Source organism: Rhamphochromis longiceps, linkage group LG5, assembly GCF_057381845.1.
Source record: "Rhamphochromis longiceps isolate RC_006_pf linkage group LG5, R_longiceps_female_GT1.1, whole genome shotgun sequence".
Lineage (NCBI taxonomy): Eukaryota > Metazoa > Chordata > Actinopteri > Cichliformes > Cichlidae > Rhamphochromis > Rhamphochromis longiceps.
In genome coordinates, this window is record NC_140561.1 from 42,430,659 (window position 1) to 42,444,342 (window position 13,684).

The 13,684-nt window shown below is 45.8% G+C and overlaps 1 protein-coding gene across 1 annotated transcript; it reads left to right on the top strand.

Annotated features, from left to right (window-relative positions):
- The first annotated feature begins 1,816 nt into the window (after nt 1–1,816).
- pcif1 (phosphorylated CTD interacting factor 1) lies at nt 1,817–8,064 on the top strand. Its single transcript, XM_085407730.1, has 16 exons — nt 1,817–1,961; nt 3,418–3,571; nt 3,651–3,775; nt 3,855–3,980; nt 4,181–4,314; nt 4,381–4,538; nt 4,736–4,883; nt 5,066–5,149; nt 5,240–5,339; nt 5,435–5,594; nt 5,674–5,843; nt 6,066–6,152; nt 6,231–6,415; nt 6,498–6,591; nt 6,670–6,845; nt 6,954–8,064. The coding sequence occupies exons 2-16, from the start codon at nt 3,445–3,447 to the stop codon at nt 7,282–7,284; spliced, it is 2,205 nt and encodes a 734-aa protein (XP_085263856.1). The 5' UTR covers nt 1,817–1,961; nt 3,418–3,444; the 3' UTR covers nt 7,285–8,064.
- The last annotated feature ends 5,620 nt before the right edge of the window (nt 8,065–13,684 follow it).

Below are 13,684 nucleotides of genomic sequence, written 5' to 3' on the forward strand. Positions count from 1 at the left end.
TACCTCAATTCTCAAAAGTTCTTGAAAAACTGTTTAAAAACAGACTGGAAAAATTTATAGATAAACATAAACTACTCACTGAGAGTCAGTACGGATTCAGATCAAGCAGATCAACATCATCGGCACTATTAGATTCAATAGAATACATCACAAATTCCATAGACAAAAAGCAATATGTGGCTGGGTTATTCATAGACTTGACAAAGGCATTTGACTCTATAGATCCTGATATATTAATAAGAAAACTGGAACGTTATGGTGTCAGAGGGGTCGCTTTAGATTGGGTCCGGAGTTATTTAAGTGACAGAAAGCAGTTTGTGAAAATAAATGGTGGTTGCTCCTTATGTATGGACATTGCTTGTGGTGTACCCCAAGGGTCAGTTTTGGGTCCAAAATTCTTCAACTTGTACATTAACGACATCTGTAAAGTGTCCAAAGTATTAAAAGTGGTTCTCTTTGCTGACGATACAAACATTTTTTGCTCTGGTGATGATCTGCAGAATTTATTGGAGGATATGACTAATGAAATAAGTAAAGTGAAGTTCTGGCTTGATAAAAACAAATTATCATTAAATTTGAATAAATCTAAACTTATGTTATTTGGAAATAGTAGTTTAAATACAAATGCAAAGATTCAAATAAATGGTGTTGATATTGAAAGAGTCAGTGAAAATAAATTTCTGGGGGTAATAACAGATGAAAAACTTAACTGGAGAGCTCACGTAAGATATATTCATTCCAAAGTATCACGAAGCATTGCAGTACTAAACAAGGCAAAACAGGTATTCGACAGAACATCACTTCATATTCTCTACTGTTCACTGGTTTCACCATACTTAAGCTATTGTGCAGAGGTCTGGGGCAATAACTATAAAACCACATTACATTCACTTTTTACTCTTCAAAAGAAAGCAATTCGAATCATCCACAATGCAGGTTATAGGGAACATACAAACTCACTATTTTTGCAGTCTGAAATATTGAAAATTGACGATATAGTGAAATTCCAAACAGCACAAATTCTATTCAAAGCAAAAAATAAAGAACTGCCAGGTAATATTCAGAGTATGTTTTTTTTGAAAGAAGGAAGTTATAATTTAAGGGGTTTTTGTAACTTCAAAACAATGAAGGTACGTACTACAAGAAAAGGCTTTTGTGTTTCTGTTCAAGGAGTGAAACTATGGAACAAACTGAATATGGAATTAAAGCAATGTCCAAACATAAAACCGTTCAAAAAGAGTTATAAAAATATGATCTTCTCGATCTATAAAGAAAAGGAAAATATTTAAATTAAGTGAATGTCTCTATTTAAAAACAAACAAACAAAAAATTCATGATGTGATATTATAGTATATAGTATATCAGAAATCTGTTCACTATTTTTATTACAAATTATATCAGTAAGGAAGCTGACTAAATATTCACTGATAATTTATGGGACAGGGGTGGGTTTAAATAAGTGTATACTTCTTCCCACTCCCTTTCAACATGTAAATTAATCAGAATGTTTTTTTGTATGTAATTTGTATAGTATATTTTTTTTCTCTCATTTCTTTTCTAAATGTACTTGTATATTGTTCACATGTTGAAATAAATTACCAATCAATAAATTACCAATCAAATGCTCAAATCTATGTTTTAAGTTTTGAGTTCTGTGCATTATTAAAGAAATTAGAGCTGAAATGTGCCTTTAAGGGCAACACCCTCACGTTCATTGATGTGTGTGTGTTAAAACTCTTTGATGTTTTTGGTCACATCTCTCAGCTTTCAGTCTCTTTGACCTCTTCAACATGGCGCCCGCAGTGGAACACCTCGGGACAGGAAGGAGGTCGGGCGCTGCGCCTGCGCAGTTGCTCTGTCCGGGTCCCTGTAAAGATGTCTGAGCAGGCGGGGAGGGAGCGGAGCGGAGGACCCGAAACAACGCGCAGAACCCGCAACTGTCCGCGACTTAACCGGCCAAGGTAAGCGCCGACGGTCCCGCGGGCCGGCTCCGGGCGCACCGACACGCGGCGGAAGGTGTCAGCTCCCGGTGGGGGCTGGACAGTGGCGCGCGGGGCGGCCCAGCTCGGAGCACAGAACAGAAATGTTAGTGAGGGCGCGCGACGCTGTGGCAGGGGCGTGTCCGCCATCTTGTGAGTGAAGTGGCGCCTGAACAGCCGCAGGTCTCTGAGCCTAATGGCGGCTAACTGCCGATGTGACTGCGCGAAGGTTCCGAACCCGACCTTTACTGAGCGTGCTGCCCAGCCTGACCCCACCGCAGAGCCGGACCGGCCGTCACCGTGTGTCGGTCCCGGGCTCCCGAGCAGCCGCCGCAGCCTTTTGTTGTCCTCCTCCCCCTCTCTCCCTCCTCCCTGTTTGTTTGGGAAACCTGCACCGCGCATGCGTGTAACCATGGCGCTAGTTTCTGCGTGTAAGAAAACACGATCAAACGTGTCGACAGCGCGCTAAAATCTGTCTGAGCCCATCGATCATTGTGATCAATTTAATCACTGATCGGCTGTTTGCCGCCGTCTGGCGTCAGCGCGCCACATTAACCCGCGGGATCGGAGCAAGCACCGAGACCGCCACAACACACACGCACATAGACGCCTGGATGCACGCACGCGCCAACACACCTGAACGAGCACCTGTAACGCTGATCAAACTACTGATGAGTTTGTCTGATCTGTATGGCCGTCTGAGCAGGGCTGGGTGTGCTCACCGATTCTCACTCAGTTATTCTAATTCTGATCATTTATCAGTACATGGGCATATTTTTACATCTGTGTATAAAACAAAGCTGACACTGAGACAGGTGTGAGCATCACAGCAGAGGCCTTTGTGTCAGAGTAACTGAGGATAAAACAAAAAGCCAGCAGCAGCAGATTTTCCTGGAATAACTTTTTATAGCAGATAATGTTAAAAATATTCTACAGTAGATCAAAAACTGAAGAAAACCACAAATCAACACGTGAACATTACCTGATGCTGCTTAAGGGAAGCAGAGCACACTGAGAGAGAGCTGTGCAGGAAGTGTTTTTTTTTATCCTGGTGGATTCAAAAAAGCCAAAGTCAGAGAAAACTCGTGACCACGTGTATCAAACGTGAAACGTAGTTTGGATCTTCTGTTGCTGCTGGTTCAGTGAATTTTGGTCTGAGAGTGACGAAGACATGTCGGCTTTCAGCCCCGACAGCGTGCACGTGTCATGGGGTGAACCATCCTTGCTCTGTTTATATATTTTTACCTGCTCGTTAATCGTTGCTGTTTGGCGAGTGTTGAAATGAGCTTCTGGTATTTCTGTCGAAATACATTGTTATTATTATTATTATTATACATTATTATGTCAAATCGATACCATTATTTGTAAAACCCACCCCTACCTCTGATTGCAGCTGCACACCTGTCTGACTCATTCTCACCTGTGTTTTGTTTTGAAGGCACGTGATGTCATTCTAACTGCCAAGATGTCCAATGACAGCCAGGGATTGGTGAAGGGGGAGGCGGCCATGATGCTGGCTCCCTCTGGCTCCGCCTCATCTCAGGGACCACCCCTTTCTCCGTCCACTGCCTCTAAAGCACCTGAGCTCCCAGGTACGCTCGTTTGCCTCTTACCTGTCCCACTCACCGTACTCCAACCCTGATTACCCTCTCTCTCTTCCTCCCCCCCCAGATGAGTTGGTTCAGGCTGGATGGTCCAAGTGTTGGTCTCGGCGGGAGAATCGGCCGTATTACTTCAACAGATTCACCAATCAGAGCCTGTGGGAGGTGCCAGTGCTCGGCCAGCATGATGTTATTGTGAGTATTGCCTGTGCTTATCATTTACAGTTATTGATTGATATGCAGTTATTGATCAGGTACCGATCTGTGTCTGCAGTCTGATCCTTTAGGTCTAAATGCGGCTCCTGCAGAGGGCGGGGACAGTAACCTTGGTAATGGTCAGAGGAAGAGGAGGAGCTCTGAGGAGCAGGGGGGAGGACCTAACAGCTTCAAACGTGCTAAGGTAAAACGGAGTCCTAGGTTGGATGAGCCAGAAAGATGCTCTGCTGTGATTGGCTGACATACTGACCTTCATGCCCGCTGTTACATTTCCTATGCCACGATTAGTAACCTGACAACCAATCACAGCAGAGTGTGAATAGACTGACGTATGATGCTCCGAGTGCAGGTGAGCGAACCCTGACCAGGTCTGTCTGTTACCAGGTGGAGCCGACCACGCCCATCTCTCCCAGCACTCCTGGGGTCAAACCCTGGAGCTCCGCCCCTGAGGACAAACAGGCCCAGTCCGCCACACCCACCACACCGAGCCCCGCCCCCGCGCCGTACAGACCAGCTGTGTGAGTACTGCATGTTGTTTTGTTTTGTTTTGTTGAAGGACCTTTTTGATTGGTCGGTGTTTTCAGGATTTACTGGGACCTGGACGTGCAGACCAACGCCGTGATCCGAGAGCAGGCCCCCGCCAGCCACCACCTGCCCCCCCACCCCGAGATCGAGCTCCAGCGAGCGCAGCTGGTCACCAAGCTGAGGCAGCACTACCACGAGCTGTGCCACCAGAGGGAAGGTATGCCACACGTGCAGGTTGTGTACTGGTAGCTCCTCCCCCACAGGTGAGAGGTGGAGGGAGAACACATCTTCAGATAGGGTGAAGGTCAAAGGTCATCAGAGACTTTGGAGCCGTCCAAGCCCGAGTGTTCATTAATGGGTATGACGGGCATGTGTGAATGTGAGCTCTGACCAGGTGTTGGTTCTCTGCCTCAGGTATCGATCCGCCCCGGGAGTCCTTCAACCGCTGGCTGCTAGAGAGGAAAGTAATTGACAAAGGTCACGACCCCTTACTGCCGAGTGACTGTGACCCTGTTATCTCCCCATCGATGTTCCGAGAGGTCATGAACGACATCCCTATCAGGTGACTTTAAAATCGAGTGGCGTTCGCGTCTCGTGCTCTTGGCGTTCGTTTGCTGTGAGGAGAACATGAGATTTGCTTTTAATTGAGTGATAAATGTCTGACACTAGAAATAGTCTGAATTTATTGATCAGAGATCATGTGCAGATTAATATATTGATCAGTGATTGGTTTGTGTGTGGCAGGTTGTCTCGCATTAAGTACAAAGAGGAGGCTCGGAAGCTGCTCTTTAAATACGCTGAAGCTGCCAAGAAGATGATCGACTCCAGGTAGGACCCAGCTGACCAACTGCTGAGCTCAATCCTGCTGAGATTATCAAGTGGGCCCGCGCTCTGACCTCTGACCTGTCACCCATGCAGGAATGCGAGCCCGGAGAGCAGGAAGGTGGTGAAATGGAACGCCGAGGACACGATGAACTGGCTGCGCCGAGATCACTCTGCCAGCAAGGAGGACTATATGGTAACCTGTGACTTTCGCTTCATCTGTACTCGTTACACGATTGCTTGTAGATCACCTGTACAAGTCGCCTGTGACTGTCACTGGTGTATCTGCAGGACCGTCTGGAGCACCTGAGGCAGCAGTGCGGTCCTCACGTCGCCGCCGTCGCCAAAGATTCTGTCGAGGGAATCTGCTCCAAGATCTACCAGCTGTCTGCGGAGTACAGCCGCCGCCTGCGCCAGACACACCTGAGCCTGCTGCAGGACCCGCCCACTGGTACACTTCAGTCCTGTGTATTATTCACCTGTGTACCTGGCTGTCTGAGCCCATAGTGTTCTGTCTCTGCATGTTTCAGAGGCGTGTGCGTCCCCGCCGCAGTCCCGCCTTGTCTACTGTTACCCGGTGCGTCTGGCGATCCCGTCGCCGCCGCTGCCTCGTGTGGAGCTTCACTTTGAGAATGACATGGCGTGTTTACGCTTTAGAGGAGAGATGGTCAAAGTTAACAGAGGACACTTCAGCAAACTGGTCAGTAACCCCGTGGTAATCTGATTACCTTAAAAATTGTAATCCGAGTACATAACAGCAACCTAGTCAGTACCTCCGGTGTAATCTGTTTACTTTTTACATAGTAATACAAGGACTCAAAAGAGTAATCAAAGTACTCATCAAAAAGCTGGTCAGTAACGCATTGTAATCAGATTACTGTGTCCAATCTGTCCCGTTTGTCTCTCACCTGTCTCGCTGCAGGAGCTGTTGTACAGGTACAGCTGTATAGACGACCCTCGCTTCGACAAGTTCCTGTCCAGAGTCTGGTGCCTCCTGAAGAGATACCAGGTCAGCTGACGGCGTGCTCGCTCGGTTCACCTGCTTCATTAGCTGCTCAAAGCTAACCAGGTGTGTGTGTGCGTGCAGGTGATGTTCGGCAGTGGTGCTAACGAGGGGAGTGGCCTGCAGGGGGCGCTGCCGGTGTTGGTGTTTCAGACGCTGAACCGTCAGTTTGGTGTTTCTTTCGAGTGCTTTGCCTCGCCACTCAACTGCTACTTCAAACAGTTTTGCTCCGCCTTCCCTGATACCGACGGCTTCTTCGGGTCCAGAGGGTGAGGTGACACAACTGGACAATCCGCTGCACAGTCTGTCCACTCTCCCTGTCCCAGCGTGACAATCTGGCATGTGTTTCAGGCCCTTCCTGTCCTTCTGTCCGGTCAGCGGCTCGTTTGAAGCCAACCCGCCGTTCTGCGAGGAGCTGATGGATGCAATGGTGACGCACTTTGAGGTCAGTACTAGTCTCTGATCTGGCCTCTGAAATGGACTGTGATCCAGGGTTTCTGATCCGGTCTCCTGTCTTTCTCAGGACCTGTTGGACCAGTCCTCGGAGCCTCTGTCGTTCATCGTGTTCGTGCCTGAGTGGCGTGACCCCGTGACTCCAGCTCTGACTCGCATGGAAGGAAGTAGATTCCTGCGTCATCAACTCAGCATTCCCGCCTACGAGCATGAGTACCGATCAGGGAGTCAGCACATCTGCAAAAGGTACTCGCACTACAGTGCTGTAGTATTACTGTAATACTAATATTGTGTACACTGAATTACTGATTGATTGTAGTAGCCTAATACTCTGATTACTTTATATATTATCAGGGATGAGATGTACTACCGGGCTGTACACGGTACTGCAGTTCTCTTCCTGCAGAACGACGCCGGCTTTGCGAAGTGGGCGCCTACTCCAGAGCGTCTGGCCGAGCTGACAGCAGCGTACCGCGCCTCTTCCACCCGCATTTCCTCCTTGTCGTCCCCTGGCCCTGCCCACATCTCTCCTGGAGATAGAGACTCCGCCCCCAAAACATCTGATAGGACACAGAGTAACGTATTGTCACCCGGTGGCCACGACGACAACAACAACAACGACAACAACAGCAGCGGTGATAGTGGCAGCAGCAGCAGTCCTCGAGACAAAGTGTCCACCGTGTAGGCGGGGCTTGTGGAGGCCACGCCCTTTCGCCTGTTGGACAGTTGTTTCAAGTTTTGTTTTCTGACTTGTCTCGTTCAGATTGTCTTTCACCAGCACCTGTAGCAAATGTTTATCCATAATGCCACATGCCACCAGGGGGTGGGCGAAGCCTGAATTAGCCCCACCCTCTGCTGGCTTTAACCCCGCTCTGTTGTGATTGGTCAAAGCTCTGGAGCTTTTTTTATTTTTAAAATTTTTTTTTAAAACTTGCAGCTGATTCTTGTTCAGCTGTGGCTTCTGTTGTTCAGCAACAAACATCACAGCCAATCAGTGAGCAGCGACTTCAAGCTCCAGCAATAACCCCCCCCCACCTGTAATGTCACTTGTGACCACGGAGGACTCTGATCCCCGCACCCATAGGGCTTTCTGATTGGTCAATAAGGCAGCTACTGTTTCTATTGGACAGATCTTTGTTTTTCTGGGGTTTGATTTTGTTTTGTTTTTTTCAGTCCTGCTTCTGGTCCCGCCTACTTATAATGGCCCGGCCAGTCAGTGTGGGGAAATGGACTACTCATGAGGTGGAGGATTAACAGTTAGGTGGGAGGAGGTGGAGTCAGATTCAGACTGTTGCTCGGAGACAGACGCCTTAGAGTGCGGGGTCACTGACGCTGAGGGGGCGGGGTCTCATGTAATCAAACTGACAGACATTTGTGTGAACACGACAGTTTTTTGTCATTAACGTCTTTTTTTTCGGGTTCATCAAACGTTTGTCAGAAAAATTAAAGTTTTTTTTTATTTAAACTTTTGGGAGTTTGCTTTGTGTTTTGTTTATTTTATTTTTAAGTGTTTCAAACATTTTTTTCCCTCTTTTCTGCTCTCTGGCTCCTCCCACTCAGTAACCTGACACTACAACAAATGTTTGTTCTGGGATTGGCTGGCTGTGGCCCAATGAGGCGTCTGTTTCCAGGGCTGGCAGCAGTGTATATAGTGTATAGCCTGTTGATGTTTTAATTTAAAGCGACGGTGTGAAACCAAAGCGACAAAGCTGCGATAGACAGACTCCTCCTCCTCACATCGTCTTCATCATCATCCGGTGTGCGTGAACTATTTCGAAGATGTTCCTGACCCTCAGAGCGTGCGCCGCCATTCTTACGTTCCTCTTCCCGTTCAGCACGAGGTCATGTGTTCAGGTGTTTCGTGCTGCTGCAGCTTCACTTGTTTGGTCACGTTAAGAACGTTCGTCACGGCTTCGACATGTGACAGTAATGTAAAGCACCGCAGGACGCCACTCTGGATGTGTTATTGGCATCAAACCCTGACATGAACTGTCTTAGTCACCGTTGTGTGATGGCGTGCATTTAAATGCTGCCCTCGCCATCACACAAAGGTCACTATGAAACTTTTTGCAGTTTTCTTGGCGAGCCGAAGCGCTCACAGAGATGCCATCATAATCTGTCTCCACGGGAACAAATGCACCAGGAGAAACGTGACGCAGGACGCGATGGAACAGCGGATTTTTACACGTGAACGTAATTGTCGTTGTGACACTCGCTCACATGTAAGGATTAACGCGCGTGTGGTGGATTAACTCCGAACCAGGAGTGTGCACGTGAGCCGAGCACTGGTTCTTTGATGTCACAGTGAATACTGAGCTGTGATTGGCTGCTCTGGCAGCAGCAGTGAAACGTGCACATGATGCTCCGGTGATGCAATCAGAGGCTCATCCACTGGGCCCGCCTCCATAGGTGTGTGTCCTGGTCATAGCTGCGTCCATGTGCCCAGTTACTTGTGCACAAACTCCAGGTGTTTGTCAGAGGGCGGAGCTAGAAGTGCTGATAGCTTAGCATAGCACAAAGTCGCTAATGTTGCAGCTGCAGACGTCTCACTTCATCTGACTCACCTGCTGGGTTCACTCCTCTTTGACTGTCTGTGATGTAGACACCTTACTGGAGGCGGCGGCTCGCCAAAGCCTGGCTGTAAACAGGAAGTGGTCCATCTTGTTTGTTGGCCCCTCTGCAGATTGTAAATAGTGTCTGTACTCCAGTAAAATCTGAAACCAGTAAAACCAGTGCTGTTCCTCTTTCTGCTACAGTCACATGACCTCACACAGTCACACCAGTGTAAATGTTTGTCATCTACAGTAAGACCATCTGCAAGTATCATTTGTCGTTTCTGTGTGATGACAGTTTAAACAAACTTCACGTTAGTCAGTTTTCAGTGTTACACTCTCACCTGTGACGTCACCCTGGAGTCTGCCTGCCGGGGTCCATCCCCATGAACAGAACAGAATAAAATAGCGGGTTTTCTCTGAGAACACGGTTGGTGCACACAGTAATGACATTCTGATGCATTTATTCTTCGTCAGACTGCACAGCAAAACAAACTGCAGTAATCGTCTGAGTCACAGCTGAGATGCTTTCCTATCCTAGCCTCCTATCTTCCTATACCTGCTGACAGCACACCTGTCCACGTTTATGATTTGTCCTAAGCTCCGCCTCCTTTGAGTGAATGCGCTGAATGACCAGAAATCCTGAAATTCATAGCGCAAGGCCCAGGACCCGAGGAACAGGTGAGGATAAGCTGATGACCCACCTTCTCTAGAGAAGCTTCTGACTGAAAACGCTGCTGAGGCTGCTCGGCATCAATCCCGCGGACCTGACATCACGTGTAGCACCTGTTCTGTACCGGTTCACAGCCGTTACACACTTTTACAGCTCGTGCACTTGCATTAAAGCGGTGTTCAGTGATATGACGACATCTAATTTTAGAATTTGTATAATTTTTAACATTTCGTATAATTTTAGTATTTATGTTTTATAGTAGTTTTACATAATATGTTTGGTGCCTGTCAGTATTTATCTCCTTTTTACATTGTGCTCAGTATGAAGTTAGTGAGTCACGTGCTGACAGCGATCAGGTTTGTACCTTTCATTGTGTGCCTTACGGCATTCACACTATTGTGTTCCTGTTTCTCTTTAAACTTTATTATTCTACCTTATTCTAGTTGCTCCGTTTCTTTGCTGCGTAACTACTCCCTCAGTTTTCATCCGGTTTTCACCATTCAAAATTTAAACTGTTCTGCTGATTCTGCTAATGCCAGATATATCTTTTGGTGCTCATAGCTTTTATACCTTTTGAAATATTAAGCTTTTTATGCCATTTTTTGGCCCATTTTGATCAATGGGACCTCTCAGCTCTTCAGCAAAAATGTCAGCTCCTTCACTTTCAGCAGAGAGTTCAGCTTTTTCCACCTCTTTTCAATACAAGCCTCTTCTGCTCCGGTTTGGCTCAGTGAGATGAGTAGCCGCCTTAAGACCAGGGGGCGCAGGTTCGAATCCTACCTGTGTCTGATGCCCCACATCTCCTCTTGCACTTACTCTGCCCTTTTAAATAAAGCAGGTTTAAGCAAAGAAATAAGCTTCTACACCGCTTTTCAGCAGATAGTTCTGCTTCTGCTTTTTTCAGAGTCCACTACACGGCATTCACACTGCATTTTCGCAGGAAATGCAACTTTTTCTATTTTTTTTTAAACAGGCACACCTGTTCAGGGCTAAATGTCGCCACTGATTTCTATAACTGATTCGATTCAGTCAGTCACAAGTATTCTAATTCTGATCATTTATCAGTACATATTTTTATATCTGTGTATAAAACAAAGCTGACACTGTGCTTCAACAGAGGTGTGAGTGTCACAGCAGAGGCCTTTGTGTCAAAGTAATTGAGGATAAAACAAAAAGCAGGAAGCAGAAACCTGGCCTGACTTCTTATAGATAACCTTACAAATACAAATAACCTTTTTTTTTTTTATAATTGAAGTCTTTATTTGTTTTTAACATTTCACAACACAAAAACAAACAAAACAAACAACAACAGAAAATATATATATATATATATAAAAAATATAATAATAAAAAAAAAAAAAACAAAAAAACAAATCAGTTAACTCAAATCTTTAAGTCATTCCCTTACTGAGTGCCTACACAAACAAACAGTGCAGCAAGCGTACAACATGACTAAAGATAATTGCCCTGACCAAATAAGTTCCAACCATCTCAGCCAAAAACACGTCCCCACGATTTGTCAAAACCCTCCCTATCATCATTAATCCTAGCCAAGAGTTTTTCATACGACACCATTTTCAGCATAGTTTCTATTCTGGAGGAGATGGTTCCTTCCATACACTGAGAATAACTCGAGCCGCTGCGATCACCCCCACCTTTATAACCACAAAGTCATATTTTGAAACCCCAGGTAATACTGACCGATCCCCTAATAAGCACAGTCTTGGTGACAGGGGTATCATCAAACCAATCCACATTCCTATTTTGTCCAATACTTTTTGCCAAAAGGGATAAACTTTCCCACATTCCCAAATAGCATGTATAAATGTCCCTGGATCTGAACTACATTTCCAGCATACATTACTGGGACTAATTCCCATTCTATAAAGTTTGGATGGAGTGAAGTACCACCTGTGTATTAATTTATACTGAGTAAATTTACCCCTGGCCTCTCTTATATATTTATCAGAGAATGACAAAATTCTGCGCCAGTCTTCTTTAGAAATTGCACAACCCAGATCCCTCTGCCATATAATCCTCAAGTTTTCACATATCTCTTTTTTTGGATTGTTAAACAGTTTGTAGAAAACCGCTGCCCTATGTGCTGTACTGGACAATTCTAAAAACTCCACCACCATATTCGAGCTTTGAGCAAATTTTCCTTTGGTAACACAATCCCTTATTTGTAAATATTTCCAAAAATTATTTTCTCTTATCAAACCGTATTTTCGGGTTATTTCAGCAAATGACATAAACACTCCCCCTGAGTAAAGATCACTTATCCTGCGTATGCCTTTGACAAGCCATTCCTTCCAGAACACAGTTTTCCGCCCAATCCTTACAGCAATATTGTTCCATAGCGAGGCATAAGGTTGTCTTAGATGAGATGCTCCACACAACTTGTGCACCTCCACCCAGACAGCTTTGGAATACCCGAGCACTGGGTTATCATGAGAGTCTTGTCCATTAGTTGCCGCGCCCTGCGAGAGAACATCCAAAGGTGTGAAGGGGCTCGCTAGTTCCTGTTCGATCTTCATCCAGCTCAGCTCAGAGCCCGATCCTGTCCAGTATTTGGCCAGTCTTGACAATTCAAAAGCTAAATTATACAACTTCACATTTGGGAGGGCCATTCCCCCAATGTCTTTAGAGGCCCACATTTTCTTTATATTCACTCTCGGCTTCTTGTTATTCCACAAAAAATCTTTGATTAACTTCTCAATTTGACCAAATATGTGCAAAGGAATTCGTACAGGTAACATCATGGAAACATAATTGAACTGTGGGACCACCATCATTTTAATCACATTAACTTTACCCCATAGTGTAAGATTCAATTTACCCCATTTATCCAGATTTGTTTTTATCTTTAGGAGGAGAGGTTCCACATTTGAAAGCATAATATCCTCCAAGTCGGGTTTTAATAATATTCCTAAATACTTCATACCTGAAGGTGAGTACTTAAAATTGAATGGAGTAACGCATCCAGAATGACATGATGCTGACAATGGCATGCCCTCTGACTTGTCCCAGTTTATCTTATAACCTGACAACCCTGAAAATGACTCAACACACGTGAGTAGTGCTGGTAGAGACTGCATGGGATCCGTCAATACTGCTAAGATGTCATCAGCATATAGAAACAACTTGTGTTCCATACCCCCTGCATGAACACCTCTGACACCCCTGTTTGCTCGAATAGCCAAGGCCAGCGGTTCCAGAAATATTGTAAAAAGCAACGGGGACAAAGGGCACCCCTGTCGGGTCCCGCGAGTAAGATGAAAAAACCCTGACACCAATCCATTTGTCAAAACCGCTGCCCTTGGACTTGCATATACAGTTTTGACCCAATTACAAAACCCAGGCCCAAACCCGAACCTTGCGAGGGTCGTCATAAGGAAGCCCCATTCCACCCGATCAAAGGCCTTCTCAGCATCTAGCGAGAAGGCCGCAACCGGGGTTAGGTTAGATTCGCTTCTGTGCATGAGATGAAGAAGTCTTCTAATGTTATCACCTGAGGACCTATTTTTAATAAAGCCAACCTGGTCACCATTAATGATATCTGGTAATATTTGATCCAGGCGGGAGGCCAAAACCTTTGTCAAAATTTTGCAATTAACGCCCAAAAGGCTTACAGGCCGGTAATTTGCTGGGTCCGACAGATCCCTATCCTTTTTAGGAATAAGGGAGATCAGTGCTTCATTAAACGTACTCGGCAAGGAACCTATCTCCAATGCCTCAAGGTAAACTTTATGCAGGACTGGGGCTAAAATATCGATATATTTCTTATAATACTCAATCGGGAAGCCATCCAAGCCTGGCGATTTCCCATTCTTCATTAATAAGATCGCAGCCCTGACCTC